We start from the raw sequence: 18,452 nt of genomic DNA on the forward strand, positions 1-18,452 counted from the left end.
ATTTCGCCTTAAAGAGCCATCTTTCACATACAGTGGTGCCCCGCAAGACGAATGCCTCGCAAGACGAAAAGCCCGCAAGACGAAAGGGTTTTTCGGTTTTTGCGACGCTTCGCTAGACGATTTTCCCTATGGGCTTGCATTGCAAGACAAAAGCCCATAGGGAAATCTCGGGGACCGCCAGCATTTTAAAAGCCCCCGGGACAGCGGAGGACTTTTCCGCTGTCCGGGGCGATCTTAAAATGCTGGCGGGCGGCAGCGAAGGCTTCGCTGCCGCCCGCCAGCATTTTAAGATCGCCCCGGGACAGCGGAAAAGTCTCCGCTGTCCCGGGAAGGCAGGCGGGGGGGGGGAAGCAAAGACTTTCGCCCCCGCCAGCCTTCAGAAGAGGTCTGGGGACAGACTGTCCCCAGACCTGGTCTGAAGGCGGTTCGGTTTCCATAGGAACGCATTAATTGATTTTTAATGCATTCCTATGGGAAACCGTGCTTCGCAAGACGAAAAACTCGCAAGACGAAAAGACTTGCGGAACGAATTAATTTCGTCTTGCGAGGCACCACTGTATTCCTTACCATGCACTGAGGTCCACTGAGGAGACTCCACTTTGGATTCCAGCTTTCGAGGTTGCACTGCTGAATGTTGGAAGCAGAGCCTTTTCCATGTTTGCATCCACACTATGGAGCTCCTTGCTCAGCAAGAGCAGTCTGGCCACCACCCTGTTCTTTTTGCTGGCAAACGAAGAGCAGCTGAGTCCATTCTTTGCACCCATCTTGCAACAGATGCAGAGAGCCAGGAGCAAAGTGACTATATGCAGCAGATGTGCTTACCTTTTATTTTTCTCCTTTGTTATCTGGAAAGAATACAAACTACCTATGAACCCCATGTGTGCTGCCTTGGAGGAAGGAAAGGATCAGACTCCAACCATTTTTAAAGAACTGGGAGGTAGGATGCAAGATTGTTATATGTAGTTGCTCCCAGCCACAGCAGCAGCTCATTATTTCCTACTTCGCTAGTAGACTGAGAGCAGTGCTAAAGCAATTTTTCTCCTACTACTCCATGCACATATTTTGTAAACCAGAAATGGTGAGATTTGTTGCAACATTTCTTAGCACATATTTCTTTTTAGAAAAGCATAGTTTGCTGTTCCAAATGCTTAAAGTGCTAATAAAACATTGATATATAATTTAAAAACAGCTTCACTGCAGGAAAATTTGCCTGTTTGTTGGTTTAGTGAATTTGGCCCTGTACTGTGCCTACCTATATGTTTACATTTTCTCTATAGCTTTGTTTGCCATAGAACAACACTGGTGAAGAGACCTAAGTGAGTCCTTCTGAATCACAGAGGATGTCTCTAAAAAATAATGTATGTGTGGGACTCCATATAACAGTTACTACAGCAGTGATATTTCCTGGGTATTCTACCTCTTTCTTTCATGTATGAGTGATAGAATCCTAAAGGTACCACAATGACACCAGATGTCAGACCTGAGGTTGAAAGCAACAACATAATGACTACTGAAGTAAAATGACAAAATGGAGACAGGTTTTTTTTAATAGAGTTTTTTTTAATGGCTCTTTCAACAGATTTTAGACTCTCATTTTCTACAACAATTCAGTGTAAAACGCCCCGAGACCATTTACAAGTGTTTGAGAACTTGGAGTTGTTTTGTTTTGTTTTTTTAAAAATCCAGCTTGTGGACATTGAAGAAATTGACCAGACAGGAGAAATTCAACCTAAAGACTGGAGAAACAGCCTCCCACAGAAACCCTTTGCCAAAACAATGGTCAAGACATGCCCCAATCCAAAGTGAATATTTACAATCCTCTTGGCAAGCGAAGGCATTAGTTGACTGGGCACATGGTTGCCATCTTCACACAAAGCTAGGTCAGAACCTAACAAGAAGGTGCAACTACCAGGAGGGCCAATTTGAATCTCTGGACTATAGCAGCATGGATCACAGCAATAGTGGAAATGGTTTCTCTTCCAGACTGAAGAGCTAGAATTTTGGAGGTGGCATCCAGACACCGTGCAAACAATGGAACTCACTACCACAAAGTGTAATGATGGCCACTAATTTGGAGGCCCTTCTTATTGTGAATTTGTGAGTATTTGTGCTCATGGTACTATCAACCAGGTAGAGGGAGCTCTGGTACAGCTTTAAAAGGGGATTAAACCGATCTAAGACTATTAACAGCTACCAGTACTGCAGGAAGGATGCTTCAGAATACCAGTGCCTGGGAACATGAGTAGGGGAGAGTTATTGTGTCCATGTCCTGCTTGCAGACTTCCCACAAGCAGACTGTTAGGCCTTTGGTCTGATCCAGCAGATCTTAGCTGGGAATCATTAAGAAACCATAAGCATGAGCTGCATCCTACGCTTAACAGCACAAACAACCCAATTGTTTCCAGAATGTTAGATTAGGTGTCCTCTTTTTAAAGAAAACAACTCTAACAGGAGCTGGAAGGGACTGAAGACACGTTTGATTTTTTGTTAAGAGACGCATGTGTATGCCCTTCTTACTTGATGGGGCATGTTTTTTCTCCTTGGACATGTGCCCCTAGTACAAAATGTAAAATATCAGCTATTTTGTGCTAGCACTGATGACATATTTTGGGAGTGTGGCTTTCCAGGAAGAAATGGCTGCCTCCTACACCGGAATATGGACAAAGGATAATTTACAGAGTGGTGCAATGCATAACAAGACAACCCTTTGTGCAGTGGGAGTGTGCAATAAATGCTTCCCCTATTGCACAGCACAGGGGGTGCCTGATATGGATGACTGTTAAATCTAGCCTGCAGTGTAATGAAAGTGGCGTGCTATTTTGATCAGGGCTTTTTTTGAGCTGAAGCCAGGAAATCAGGAAAAGAAGAGAAATTAAGAACTTGGAAGGGAGGGAATTGCCTGCTATTCAAAGCTGTCGGAGGAGTGATGGGAAATATGGAATAGTACTATTACAGGCTAATTTTAGAGAGAAACTGTATCCCTGGAATAACAGAAATGTGTAAGATCTGAAATACGAAGAGGGAAATGGAGGGGTGCACACATGGACAAAAGGAAATGATAAGTGTGTGTTTGTGTGTGTTCACTACCAATGAAACTGAAGGAGCACAATCACCAGCATCACAGAGCAGAAAAGAGATGGTGGACCAAATAAGAAATGCAGAAAGAAGAGATACAAGAGCATCTGAATATGAACAAGGGGACTAGTATAAGTTGGGAAAAAATCAGGGAGCAATGTGGGACTGGGGAAGCCAGGGTTAAGGCAGAAGGACAGTGGAAAAGCGCAGAAGGGAAACGGAGATACAGAAGTTGTGTGCACGGAAGATGCCCAGAGAAAAAAGCAGGATAGAAGTGTTGAAAGCAGTAAAGAGCCTTGGAGGGGTATTTTGAAGGATAAAGAGAGGAAAGATGGGAGGAACCACAAGAATGTGAGAAAGATAAATGACTCAAGGAGAGTTGAGATGCTTTGTGGAAAGTGACTGATAAATGAAATGAACAACAAGACAGACAAAAAAGAAAGGCATTTGAGGAAGGGTTGGGAATGTACTCAGGGAGGGAGCAGATGGAAGACAAGGGCAAGGGGGTGAGACAATTCAGGACTGCCAGGGCCTCTGGACTGAAATTAAATTAAATTAAATTGAGGAGCATGAAAGCATGTGATGGGCAGAGGGAAATTGGGATGAGAACAAGGAGACAGGGAAGCACAAAGTGAATGACTGGTGAACGCTGTGAAAGAAAGAGGCATAAAAGCCATGCACTGTATGCAATGCAGAAGTTGAAGTCAAAACAATGAGAAGAAATGATCAAGTGCAAGGAGGGAGTAATGGAATTGTTGAAAGAGATGAGGAAGCACAACATGCTCTCTGAAAATGTGGAGCAAGCAAGCAAGCAAGCAAGCAAGCAAGCAAGCGTCAAAGGTGTTGTCAGACTCTGGAATACAACTGGGAGTAGTGATGCTTGAATAATTTGGTGGTTCTGAAATCAAAAGACAACTCAGCTTATCTGCACCAATATGCAGATTGGAATGTGGTCTGCTTTGGATTCTACACCTTTACCAAATTCCACAAGGTGCTCCTCTGCCTGGCTTTGCACATTATTTTTAACTGGTAATGGGCACTTGGAGTAGCTAGAAAACATGGCTCTGGCTGTACGTGTTGAAAATGGAGCAGCAAATGTCCCTGGGAGAATGGGGATAGGATGGTGTGCTATCCTTTCCAGGGAGACTGTTAAGGAGGAAAAAGCATGACAGCACTCATGGACCCATTGTGCAAAACAAAAAATGGCTACCCCTATGGTAGTAGCCATGTTTTCCCTCATACCATCTCCCTGGGAGGAATAACTTCTTATTATGTACCATTGCTCCCAGGGACACTTGTAGCTCAGTTTTCAATGTGTATGGCACGAGTTGCTCTGGGTGGCTATGACCTGTTTAAAAAGGAGCAAAATGAGCAAAAATCAGCCCTTGGACTAATTCATTGATGATAGATAGATAGATGATAGATGATAGATAGATAGATGATAGATAGATATAGATAGATAGATAGATGATAGATAGATAGATAGATGATAGATAGATAGATAGATAGATAGATAGATAGATAGATGATAGATAGATAGATAGATAGATAGATAGATAGATAGATAGATAGATGATAGACGATAGATAGATAGTAGATAGATAGATGATAGATAGATAGATGATAGATAGATAGATGATAGATAGATAGATAGATAGATAGATAGATAGATAGATAGATAGATAGATGATAGATAGATAGATGATGATAGATGATAGATAGATAGATGATAGATAGATAGATAGATAGATAGATGATAGATAGATAGATAGATGATAGAGATAGATAGATAGATAGATGATAGATAGATAGATAGATAGATAGATAGATAGATAGATAGATAGATGATAGATAGATAGAATTGGTGCAGATTTTTGGAAGGGTTGGGGATCCACCATCTGGAAACTGGATGGAGCAGATTTACAGGTGTATTCATGAAAGAAACACAAACCAATTAGGAATGATTCAACCTTCTAGGGAACAATGATTTTAAAGCCAAGGACCATGATTGGTGGTCAAGCAATAATGGATGGAAGGCATATGAGGTGGAAGAAAATGCTAAATAAAAAGTTGCAAAGAAGAACAAAGGGCTGAAGAAAAGAGAAGCAGCGACAGAAAAAGAAAGATGAATGGTAAGACAATGGAGCAAGTGGTGATTAGCAGGAAGAAAAAGAAGAGGGGGTGGATCCAGGACCAATTCAGGAAGATACAGAGGGAAGAATGTGATACATAACATACGAGGATTAAAATAATAAAATTGGAACATTGAAATGTGCATGTGAAATAAAAATTAGACATATACATTGCTGGGGACTACAGAGCTCTGTTCACACTGCTGAATTTGCCCCTGCAGTTGTGTGCTAAAAATGCAGCCACAATCAGAGAGTCAGTTTACATGTACATGGATCGTGTGGTGAAATTTAGTGATTTGAATCAGCCCTGAGACAGCACAGTGGTGCTTATGGTGGAGATGAGGAGTGCCAATGGGACTTCATGCCAAGGAACATAAAACATTAGGGAAGTGGAAGAGGGCTACAGCAACCTTTGCCAACCAGGTGTTTTGGACTATAACTTCCTCCACCCACAGCCATGCTGGCTAGGGGGAAGATAGGAGCTGAAAACATCTGGAGGGCACCAGGTTGGCAAAGGCTGAGTGAGAGGAAGGCAAATAAAGATTAAATGATCAAGCGAAAGAAGAGAAGCAACATCAAGAATGGAAGGAAAGCTCCACTGCAAACAAGGAAGTGAAAACAAAGGAAGAGGCACCTGCCAAATCAGAGTGGGTACAAGCAAAACCTTGCAAGAAAAGGTCAACAGAACAGATGAGGCCAAGACTCAGTGCTTGGTAATGCAACGAAGGCAAAAGGGGGAAAAAAGTGTTTGAAAATCTGTGAAGGGATATTGCAAAATCCAAGGGAATGGGACCTGGTTGAAACACGATGACAACACATTAAAGACGACAACACAAGAGTTTACCCATGTGGCATTCCACTAGACAGACATCACTGTTTAAACAGGGACACCAGTCACTTAGGCATTTAGCATAGGTAAGATGTAAACCCGGGCCATGGATCCCTGGCACACACCTGAAAGGGGCAGTAAAAGCTGTCATATCATGGCACTAGCAGTATGCAGTGTTGTGTGCATCAGTTTGTCTTGAAAAGATGCCAGAAACGTGTTTCAACTGGGTATGAATAGGAAAGTGAACAGGGTAAGAGGAGAAATGCCTCTCCTTAAAAGTCTAGTCTGAAAGCTAGGATAGACTCTTGTTTCCACTTGAGGCTCTAGGAATTCTTCCCTTACACGACAAACCCCCTTGCCTTTATTCTTTTTAGGGAATGGGAATGGAGATGGTTGTAACAGGAGTTTGGCCATAGCCTGACCACTTCTAAGCTCTAAGGTGGCAACATGATAAAGTGTGAGCACCTGTTGTCACTTGACTCCCTTTTATTAGGCGAGAGGGGAGGATTTCCCTATAAAAGCCAGACAGCTGCAAGTGCTCCATGTTCTACCAGCAGGAGGCACAAAGCTTAGGGTATGGTCTGCTTGTGGTTAGCTATATTTAGGACCAGCGTTCAACAGTAGTGCCATGATGAAATTCCAGGGGAGAAAAAACCCACCCAATGTCAGTAGGTCACCTAGATGCACACCCACCCGACTGATTAATAGTATTGTAATATGGAAAAGTTCCTCTTCTTCTAGTTTTGTATGTGATTATTGTGCCCTTCAGTACACACACTGGTCTTCTTATCGCACCGTTCAGTGCTACGTACATGAGTAGCAGTGAGCTCCTCCCCGGCTGCAGTTGCCTAAGGAGACTGAAAGCTTTCCTTTTCATTGTCAACAAACTGTGGTTGTTCTGTCCGAACCTGGACAAACCGTGCCTCACGTTAGTTATGATTTAGGGAAATAAGCTGTCTTCAAACCACAGTTACCTATCCTAGCTTGTTTCCCTACATCACAGTTAACACAAACCACAGTTCTCAGTTCAGACATAATGAGTAATGTTGGTTAGCTAAAAATGAAAGTGAAAGTTTTCTGTCTCCTCCACGGGAGAGGAAGCAGGAGCCCTTGAGCCTGAGACTCGCTGCTGTTTATGGGCACAGTGCTGAACTATGGTTTAGTAGTAGCCACTTCCTGTGATCTCTGTTCGAATTGGTTTTGTTGTGCTTCAAAAATCCGGCGAACCCATTTTACTATGGCAGGATGGGAAAGGGGGCAGATAAGTGTGCATAATACAGGCATCTATGGCCCTTTCAGACTTGGGAAATTTATTGTGTGTACTCGGCCCCAGACTGTTGAAGCGGCAAAGTCCTCACACAATTAATTTATTGCCTCAGTCTCATATGGGAAGCTGCTTATGTGTAAAGAGTTGTAGTGGTGATGACTTAAGAAGCCTTCAACACTCCGCTCTTTCTAAGGTGCCATTTATTTTTCCTTTTACTCACAAGAGACCAGCTGGATCAGACAAACCAGTGCTGTTTCCCACAGTTTCTAAACCAGTGCTGTTTCCCACAGTGGCTAGCCAGGTAATTATGGGATGCCCATAAGCAGGGGGTGAAGGCAACAGCTCCCCCCTCCCATTTCCTTTCAGCAACTGGTATTCAGTGACATAGTGGTATTCAGTGGTATTCACTGAACTGGTATTCAGTGACATAGTGCATCTACACATGGGCGTTCCATTATGGCTAACGGTCACTGATATAAAGATCCCCATTCACAAATTCATTTACCGGTAATTGCCTTTTGAAGTTAAACAGTGGCCATCAGCACACACTGGGACAGAGAATTCCATATAATAATTGTGTGTAGGGTGGAGATGTTTTGTTTTCACCTGTGAGTTGGGCTGGGGGGGGGGGTTGCAGAGTGAGCAAAAGAGGTGACAGAACAGATGAAAAGAGTTGGCAGGTACCTGTGGGAAGACTGCCCCAGTTTGGGAAGAAATGGTTGCAAACCAGCTTTCTAGCAGAAGCAAGAGAAAATGGCAAGCAGAGCTTTTTCAGACAGACCCCTGACCCCCTCCTCCCCTACTGACATGGGCAAATGAAAAATTGTATGTAAAGTGCCCCCCCCCAAAAAAAAACAGACAGTTGCAATTTTTTGCAGAGTTGCGGGAGAAGGAACTCAAATCTTTCACTGTGGATTTTGCTGCTCTGCCCAAAATGCCCCAAGTTGCTTCATCCTTATGGTGCTCCAGATACTCATTTATCCTTGTATATATACATCTGGAACTGCTCATGAGGAAAAGCAAGGAGGCAGTTCTGAGCAGGAAGACAGCTGAAATGGAAAGGGTTAAGTATCTCTCCCATTTATTTGACACTCAGAATTGCAGCCTCCTGAGGATCCTTTCTATAAGAATTATTTTTTTCTTGCATCTATATGCCACCTTTCACCCATCATCAGACACCCCTCCCAGGGTGGCATACATACATGGGGGTTTGGAGATGGTCACCCATCCATGCACTGACCACATCCAGACCTGCTTAGTTTCAGCAAGATTGTGGCCTCAGCTGCCTTCAGACCATACACAAGTGCTCTGTTGCACACAACTCAGTTCAAAGTCATTGCGCATGCACAGAGCTAGGATCCCTGCAGGAAGCATGAGAGCAAGGGGTGAGGGACAGAGATTTCAGCATGAATTGAACTGGCAATAACTAATAATCCAGCTGTACATTAAGCGCTGCAGGATTTTGCATGGGCTGAGAGCACACATGGGATGCATGGGAATGGAGTAAGGCCAAGACCCTCAGCTATGCACAGATTTTCTTGGAGACAGGGGGGGACTAGAAAATAGGACGGGACCAACTTAACCAGTTGTGAGCATAGGAAACTTAGTAGTTGAATTAGCTCCTGTAAAAATTGGATAGCGCAATTTTTACAACAGCCAATCCCCCTAGTTTCTGCTGAGATTCCTTCAAAGCTGTGGATCAGATTGCACCCTCTGTCCACATCTCAGGATGTGCTCAGTCACAAGCCTTCCACACCAACCTTGCCAAGGTGAAGCCCAACTGCTGTGGGCATGGAGACATGTTGCTGATTGGAGCATTATTGGCAAAGGGGCCGCTGCATGTTTTCTCTTGCCTGGGGGCAAGAGCTGCTACTTGCTAATGACAAAGTGTCTCAGGATCCATAAACTCCAATACTCAAGAAATATCCAGCACAGTTATTTACAGAGTAAGACAAACTTTTAAGAATATACAAATAATTAAAAGGCATTTTTGTCAAAATGGGGGTGGGGGTGGGAATCACAATCCAAAAAGTAGAAGATTCTTTTTAAAAAAGGAGTTCCCAATGAAAATGCTAAAAACCATCTCAAAAGGAAGTATTTACACCAGGAGTTAGCAAGCATGTTTTAACCCCCACTCCCTGCCCACCCCGTTTTACAAACTCATGCAAGGAATAGAAAGGGGCTGCCCCAGAAAATCCTGCCCAGCCCTGAGCCGGACAAGCTGCCAGTGTCTGCTTTGCATTTCTGCTCTATTGATGAGAATAGACCCAGCTTCTGCCCAGCTCTGCATGTGGAAGATAGCAAGAGCAAGGCAGACCATCTCCGTTCCCCTGGCACAGTAAGGCGCTTGGTGGTGACGGCACAGCCTAGTTGCTACAAGCTCTGTGTTTGCTAGTGGTAACAAACACTCACACAGTTGGATGGAGACAGAGAACAAGGCCACAGATGTGATATTTGCATGGATCTTGCTGGCCTGCCAAAACGAAGCAGCTCAGCCACCTAGGAACAGGCTGCAGCAGTTCACAGGAATCAATGCTAAATCGGCTGTGCTGAATAAGTAACCTTCTGAGCCCACAGCCCTGAGTCCCACATTATTGGGGGTGGGGGAGCTATAATGTGCTTGTTGCAGCTCCTGCCTGAGTCCATTCCTTGTGTATTTTGCCCCAATGTCTTTCATTAGCTGCACGCTATTTTGATTTTGACTTGCAGTGCTTACCAAGAGTCAATCCTCATGTCACTTTAAATGTGCTTGCCTACAGAAGCAGTAATGCCTTGGGATTCAGATTCCCTGCAATTTCGTCTCAAAGGGAATGTGGAAGGCCCTTGCACTTCTGCAAGTGAATGCCGTTCAAGTAATGCAGGAACTGGCTTCAAGAGAATCCTGTACCTGGCAATGTGGTGCTGACCCTTTTTTTCCTTTGCTCTGCCAAGGCAGTGTTAGCAGCCTGTCCGTTAAGCCAAGCAAGTATATCCAGGCAATTACCAGCATACAGGTTCTTAGGCTGGGAATGTCTGGCCGCATTCCGCAGAGTTGCTTCCAGCCTCCTCCAGGCCCCTGAAATAATTTTTCACCAGCTCCATATTAGACGTCAGGGCTGATTTTCTCCCCTGAGAATGAGCTAAGTATCCCCGTGAAACACAATCAGCAGATCCACAGACTGTCATACAAGGACAGTGCCCCCGGCTTTGCACCTGCAATCTCATAATCCAATAGGTATTTTTATTTTAGCTCATCTTCTGCCTGCATCACCTAGCTCCCTGCTCCCAAATTTAGAGAACAGCAGTATTTAAAGAAACTCTTTCGGAGATCAAGGATTTAAAGTTACATTGGTTTCTCTGTCCCTTGGCCAGTGCTCAACATAGCCTGTTGCTGCGTCAAAACAGGAAGCAGAGAGATGCTTTCAATGAGCCTTTGCCAGGATTTAGTTTAACATCACTAGCTAATACATTCTGAAGGTGTCCAAAGCACAGGAAAAAAGTATACTAAACTGATCAGTTGGCTGCAGGGAATACCAAAGCTTCTGTTATGTAGCTCTGATGTTGTTTTGCTTTTCCTGCTTTTAATGCAAACAGAGACATCTTGGAGAGCAACGCTATGGGGAGTGAAACTGTTATGTCTCCCTTCGGCTGCAATCCTATGTGCGCATCTTTGAAAGCAAGCACAAAGAACTCAGGTGGATGAAGTTGCAGGTCCAACTGAAGCATCTCTGTTGCTAAAAATAGCAACATGGGGTAGAATTCAATACAGCACAATGGAGGTCACTCCATCAGCACAAGCATTTATTGCCCGACAGAATGATCTCCGCTTTCCTCCCGTCGTACACTGCACTGACCTTGCAGAGCAGATCTGGAGGAAGGCATGGGGGGGGGGAGAAGAGCAGGGAGAAGCCCCCATGTGCTAGTGGGAGTCCTTGCACTGACTTCCGGTGGCGGAATGGGCTAGCTGAATCCAACCCATGGACCTTTAATAACAAACATAATAGACGTGCACTTCAGGACAAGGAAGGCTGCAGGAGGATCAGGTGCCCATCACTTGACGAGAAAGCAAGCAGAAGTTTTCTGTAGAGTAAGAGGCACTCAAGACATGATTCCTAGAGGAATCATTCATTCCTCAAATACCATTTTATGAATGGCTTCTTGGTCTCTTTCAGCTAATGTTTTTGTAAAGAAACAATAGAGCTTACAATTGAAGAAGATTCAGTGGAAGGACCAAGGCAGATTGACTACGATGTGTTAATGATAAGTGAGCTGCAAATATTTGAGACCAATCAGAAAGAGTCCTCGTTGGGAATGGGGAGAGACTGCAACAGCAAAACCTCTCAGTTCTAGATCATATGAGGGCCACTCTAGGCCTTAAAGCAAGGGTGTGCATGAAAGTATATGAGAAATGGGATGAGTGGTCTTAGTTAATTCTGAGAAGCAGAGGATAAGGGGCTGAGCTGGATCTCCAGGTGCCAGGGTGAAGTCACCCTGTTCTGCCCAGACCTTTGCCCCTCTCCATGCCTTGGAGAAGCAGAATAATAGTAGGCAAAAATAAGCAAATATAGTCAGCAGAATTTATTCACTGCAAAATTCAGCTTAGCTTGGTGCAGAATTTAGAAGGGAAAAAAAATAGCACAAAGTACACCAAGCCATTATGGTCTCTTCAATTGTAAACATGTCAAAAGTTTACAAAAAATAAAATAAACAATATTTTTCCTCTTTTGCAAGTTATTTTAAATAATATGATGTCACAGACATTTACATTGCTGCATTACTAATTAGCTACATAATGAATTGAACTTCTGAATTTTATCACACATATGACAAAAACCTAAATCTCAAATTAAAAATACAAATTTAAAATTATGACTTGCAAGGTATCAATTGAAAGTCAGCCAAAATGCATGCAGGTTTCAGAAGATTTGTTTTTTAAAAAAACGTTGCCTGCTTGCAAAGATTTGTGGGTTTAAGAAGCTTCATGTTCATTTCAGCTTTCCAAGCCTCTTTTTTAATCTCACCGATAGAGGTGGCTGTGATAATCTTCTCTGCAGACTATAAGGATGACCTGCTGTTTTAGAATTATAACAACAAAAAACTGACCCACTGAGCTTCTGATATGGATCAGTCAGGTTCTACTGCACCTCTAAAGAATATTCCTCCCAAATCCTCTCTGAAGGCTGATGTATATTTTTAAACAAAAACTAAAAGCCACATAGTACACAGCCCTTCCATGTGATTATACCACTTCACGAGTGGGTGACGTGGCTTGTTTAAACAATTGCTCACATCATGTGTCCTGTCTGTGGAAAGCAGACATGTCAGAGGTAGAGTGTGTTCTAGCTGATTATTCTGCCTGACATTCAAGTTTTCTACCGGCAGGGAGATTTGAGTTGCTTTTTCTCTTTTACATGGACAACCACTCTAACTTCTGATCCCCCAGCTGCATTCTCAAGTGGTACAGTTCCTGAAGAGCCAGCTCTCTCTGGAAGGGTACTTCCAAGGAAGCCAGGGCTTGCTCTCGCATATTGTCCTACCTTTCAGATCACATCCCTGCAGAAGTGTGACCTGCAAAGAGTTGCAATACACAGAAATCTGTGCTACTGAACCTGGAGGTGGGGAGCAGCAAAACCTGCCTGCTCCCCAAATCCCTCAGCAAAGCAGAAGAGTCAATGAAAAGAGAGATCCTTTGCTGGAGCCCTGAAAGTTGTTTGTATGAGCAGATAATGCACTGCACTGGATGCTGGAGGATCCCCATTAATACCTTTTCTCTAGAACAGGGTTGACTCACAGGAACTAGCAACCATCAAAATATTTAGTAGAGCACTGGCAGCAACCATTGGAGAGTGTGACATAGGAGAAGCTCTGCCCTGAGATATGCAGCAGGCACACAACCCCCTGCCTCCCGTGGAACTTGGAATGTTCTGCAGCACTGAAAAGATGGTACCTCTTCTACCCATTCACTGTCTCATCTGTATTTTCATTCTATGGGCTCTGTTAAACTATTATTACAGAGGCAAGTTGATCACAAAGGGTTTTGAGATTTCCAGTTGAAAAACAAGCAACAGCAAATGACAGAAGCAACTCTCCTTAGGAATAGCTACAGATACCCATTGTATGGGGTACGGAGAAATGGAAACAGACTGGAATTGTAGACATGGAGGACTCAGCATACCCTTTCTGTGAACTCCTGGTGCTCAACTGCACCACAGCAGCCAAGCACAGAGGCTGATACAAAGCAACAATTGTTCTGAGCCATGGAGATGGCATCAGAGGCCTGAAGAAGAAAAAGACCAGGTCTACTGATGCATTTGAGTAATCATGGGAAGTTTTATGCACGTGGACAGGAAGGCAACACAGACCATGCTTGCACGGCTGTTTCCCACAGGTCAGGTGCAGGAGAACCGGTAGTGCGAAACCGTACTCTTTGTTTTATCAAGAGTGTCAGCACTCTGAATAGACCATACTGTGCACCACAGGGCAGGCTGGGCGCATGGCCCAGTGCTGGTATTTTATGCTGGGCACACCTGGGAAAAACTATCCATGCAAATATGGTTGCAGAGCAAATCCAGGGCTTTTCCAATCTACTTGTACACAACGGCCCGGAGCACTTATGCTATGGTGGCATTTCCTGGTGGCAATTTTGCTAGCACCCTCCCCCCGCCCTCTTTCTCTGTACACCATATTGAATGCCTCGTTCTGGGGAAATCCTATAGTACAGCTGTTCTGAGAGGAGTTCTTAAGGCTTTGAAACCAGCTGTCTAGTGTTTCCTGAAGGACTGCTGTTTTCCTTCCCCACCCCTAGACCAAGGCAGGGAGGGCCAAGCAGCTTTGTTGATACTGCACTCCCTAATCCCTCACTGTGATGCCTTTTTCACAAAGAAGAGAGATGCATCTCCTCAAACTGGCGACACACACACTCTCTCTCTCTCACACACACACACCCGATGCCATGGAAACAGCATAGACTGCTTCACAAGACTCTGGCAACGTCCAGCTCTTGTAGGTCATGTTCCCACTGAGAGGGGGGAGGGACAGAAAGGTTTCCAGTGACCGAGAAACCACACCTCTAGCAAGACTCTCCCACTCTGTCCCCTGCCCACGTAGCACAGCCTCTGTGCTGCCGGTATCCCTGTTGAGCTAAGGTGAGACAGGAGATGCATGGTGTCACCCTGGGTATCTAAGAGCAGAGCCCCTCATCTGCAGCTGGCTCAGAAGTAGCTAGTCCCAGAGGTGCCGGAGGGACTGGCAGTTCCAGCGCATAGGTTGCTCTTCCATCAGCACAGCAGCAAGCGCAGCCCTCTCACTCACTCAGAGGCCCTGCTTTCTCTTCTACCCGGCTGCTGTCAGAAGGGTGCAGCTTGCACCTGGAAGGGGAGTGGCGGACAGCTGAGCGTGACGGCCGAGCAAAACAGGAAGTCAGCGACTGGGAGCTGCAATCACAGGCTACGTCCTGCAAAGAGAGACAGAAGGAAAGGGTAGCGTGTGAAAAAGGATGGGCAACTTGAGATCTGTCGCAGGGTGGCGGTTAAAGGACCTTGTTCAAATCTTGCCCCAGCAAGAAACTCCCTACATGGCCTTGTTAAGGTATACCATTATGTTCTGACCCACCCCCTGCAACCAATCTGCAATATGGAGATGATAATGCAGTAGGACTTCACAGGGATGATATAAAGATAATGTATTTGAAGCATGACGAATAGCTGAAATGCATCATTAAAAGCCTAGCAACAGGTGAAGTGCTGTTTTTAACTAAATAGTTTTGGACCAGGTTATCGCCTTCTCCCACACATACCTGCTTAGAGTTCCCCCTCAGAATGACGTGAGGCAGGTAATTACCAGGGAGAGGGTCTTTTTGGTAGTGGCACCCTAGTTATGGAACAGAGAGGTTTGCCACTGGGATTTTTCTAGAGCAAGACATTTCTGATTACCTGTGCCTTGTGTAAGCTGGGCTGACACAGCCCAACCCTCTGGAACATGGCACACACAGGAAGAGGAGAAAGCAGGGAAGTTCCACTTGCCAAACCTGACCCCTTGTCTCTTTAAGCGCTTAGTGGCGGCCAAAGCAATATACGATGGTGGTTGTTGACATCCTTGCTTCTGGCCCTTGAAGTTTGCAGTGGATAGGAGATAATGCTATGCTACATTTCAGCTCACAGAAGGGCTGGAGGCAGGGGCAGGTTAGCGGTGGGGAAACTTTTGGTTGGAACAACTGATGTAAATTATACTTTTGTACAGCAGGCTAGTTTCTAAACATATACACACCATCCTTTATCCAGGCAGCCAAAAGGGGTAATCAGAGTTCAGATACTTTTTAACCAGGCAGAAACACTTGGGGTGTGAAGAAGGGTCAGCAAGGGGTATATTCTGGTTCTGAGAGCCAGGTAGAGAGATTTGGTCCCCAGGCCTGAAGTCTCCCACCCCTGTCTTAAAGCAAGCAAGCACTACCTCATTGGCAATAATAGCAGAGATGATGTCTGGCTCCTTTAAGGCTCTGTCCTTGCCACCTTGGCCTGGGATGGACAGCTTTGGTTCCTCGCTGCAGCTCTGCTTCAAGGGCTTTTTGTCAAGGACCTTGGGGGCGTTTTCAGACAGCTGGAGCACAACTGAGGAGGAATGCTCCGGCTTCTTGCTGCTGCTGCTGCTGCTGCTGTTGTCTCCTCCTACCAGGTCTTTCTTCTCTGGAGCCAAAGTGGGGCTCTGAGTTCTGCCACACACATTCCGGAAAAACTCCTGCACTATCCCGTACTTAGGAGTTTCTGGCTTGGCTTTGCTTTCCTGGCATCCTGGCTTCCAAATGGACTCTGTGCTCCCAGAATGCTCCACAACATTGAACAAGCTAGACAGGCCATCATTAATGTTGCTGAGAACTGGGCTGTCTCTGGTGGTGGTGGAACGAGCCCAGGCTGAGCCATTCTGTTTTGTCTGATGAAGGTTCCACAGGCTTCGGTCCTTGGAGTTGTCCAGCTTAGAAGATGATCTTCTTTGGAGTTTCGGAGAGCCGTACTTGGGGGAGCAACAGGGCCGTTCGATCCTGGAGTGGACTTTGTCCAGAGAGGTCGAGATCTGCTTGCTGCGAACGGATATAAGGGAGGAGCTTCGTGGGGACCAGCTCTTGCTGCTGTGTATGCTGCCCCTGGGCATGTCTGTCTGCAGACCGATGCTGACAGACTGGGTAGTCTGGGTACCAACACTGGCCAATCCCACTGTCTGGCTGGAAGTGCTCTTAACCTTTCTCTCCAGGGAGCTGGAGCGGATAGCTTGCCGGACGCAGTTGGTGATCTCCTTCATGTCATCACTCATGTTGCCAGAGATCTCAAGGTCATGCAGGGAAGGCGGAAATCTGGGCACAGGGGCCACAGCTTTCTCGCTAACAGTACTGCTGTCAAGCAGCTCTCGGTGCTGCTTGGAGAAGTTGCACAGCCACCGGCTGTACATGTTTTCGGAGCTGTCCGATTCTTCCTTAGGCTTGGCCATGGTGAACAGGAAGCCAGGCTCAACCATTATCTTCCCGTCTCTCTTGTGGACTAGGGGCGATTCCAACCTACGTACCACCGGTGGGCTATAATATATGCGGATCCCAGTCTTGTCGGGAGCAGTGTAGCTTCTCTGCACATGTTTCTGGGCCTGATCCTGCACAGAGAAGCTGCTTGTCTGGGTGAAGTTGCATGACGAGACATCCAGCTTCTCTGTGGTCAGGCTCTCTGGCGTGGGTTGCTCACTATTCAGATAGGCACAGTTATTGGGGGCAAACCCTGCAGGGTCCTTCAAAGTGTCAGGCAACACCTGTGTAGCTGGAGAGCCCTTTTTGCTGCGGACGTTGTCTGTGATGACGGGACTGGTTTTGCCAGGAAGATAAGGAGAACAATCAAGCAAACTTTCAAATTCAGACATTGAGGAGACTGACTTGGTCCTGGATAGAAAAGAGAAGGGAGCAAGCACATTTATTAGGGAAGGTGTCTTATATCTACTTTCCTGCTTCATGGTTCCTACACAGATGATGGCCAATTCTCCTATTATTTTCCAAGTCATCTCTTAAGATGACCAAGAAAGCAAGAAAAATAGGATGGAAGGCATGCCTTCAATAATGTCAGAATGGACAGAAGATAGATGGATGCTTGCAGACCTGCCTTTCAAATTTTACGTTCCAAACTTCCAATTGGACATTCTGACATTACAAAGGCTAATGTCTTCTGCCATTCCCCACTATCTCCATTATCCCCTAAGTTATGAGTAGGGTAAATAATGTTGGGAAATGACCCCCAGATCCATAATTGATGCATGTGCGGAAAAGGCTGTACATTGCTAAAACAGAAGTGAGAGTAACTGTGGTGAGTTCATTGCATTCACATTAATGCTACCTAATCCAGTTTCATACACACACACACACACACACACACACACACACACACTTACATGGAGTGTGATTCTTTGCACAGAGTTTTAGTCCTAGGCTCTTACTGCCTCTGAGTGTCGTGACTCCACACAGAGAGAGCACTTCTCTTGCAGTAGAATTGCTGTGAAGCTCAACAGAAGGTCCCACTTCCCACTCCAGTATTGTCCAATACAGTGTGAAAAGGGAAACAATTCACTTTGCACTAAGAATCTCCTAAAAGAATCTATGGGGTACTCTTCTGCTCAGGCTCACTAGGAATTTTTGCCTGGTAGGAAAGGAGGACCTTTTTCTGCCTCCCCACTTCCAGCCACTCTCTGAAGACTAGAGAAGGGACTCTCATAAGAAGAGCAGGGGGGCGAGCAGGGGGGCGGGCAGGGGAAGTATGGCTTTGGTGTTGTTGTTTTTTGCAGTCTTCAAATGAGGCCTAGACCATGTGAAAAATGAACATAAGGTTTTAGTTGCAGTTCATTCATTTTCAGCTTTGTATTCTTGTTATAAAAAAGCACACCTAGACACTCCATTGTGGTGCCTATAACCTATGTTTAAGGTGCCATTTAGCTCCTAGCTTTCATATCTCAGTTTTTAACACTGCTGACTGGGGCTGATGGACATTGGGAGCCTAACAACATCTGGGTGGCCACAAAATCCCTACCCCTGTCCTAAATAATCACCTACAGGGAACACAAGGAAGACAGGTGGGGGGAAATAATAGCATACAGTTATTAAAAGGCAATACCATTATCAAGGTAACATGTTTTGTGTTTTCAACAAGGG

The 18,452-nt window shown here is 45.2% G+C and overlaps 1 protein-coding gene across 4 annotated transcripts in view; it reads right to left on the reverse strand.

Annotated features, from left to right (window-relative positions):
* Positions 1-13,280: 13,280 nt before the first annotated feature.
* MTCL2 (microtubule crosslinking factor 2) overlaps positions 13,281-18,452 on the reverse strand; it is a 78,821-nt gene continuing 73,649 nt past the window's right edge. For all 4 annotated transcript variants that reach the window (XM_081915923.1, XM_081915924.1, XM_081915925.1 and 1 more), the window contains exons 14-15: positions 15,731-17,195; positions 13,281-14,735 (exon numbers count right to left, since the gene is read on the reverse strand). In XM_081915923.1, coding sequence (XP_081772049.1) covers positions 14,586-14,735; positions 15,731-17,195 — 1,615 coding nt within the window. In that variant the 3' untranslated portion in view covers positions 13,281-14,585. The remainder of the gene's footprint in view (positions 14,736-15,730; positions 17,196-18,452) is intronic.

The sequence above is a fragment of the Podarcis melisellensis genome (assembly GCF_964234715.1).
Source record: "Podarcis melisellensis genome assembly, chromosome: 6".
NCBI lineage: Eukaryota > Metazoa > Chordata > Lepidosauria > Squamata > Lacertidae > Podarcis > Podarcis melisellensis.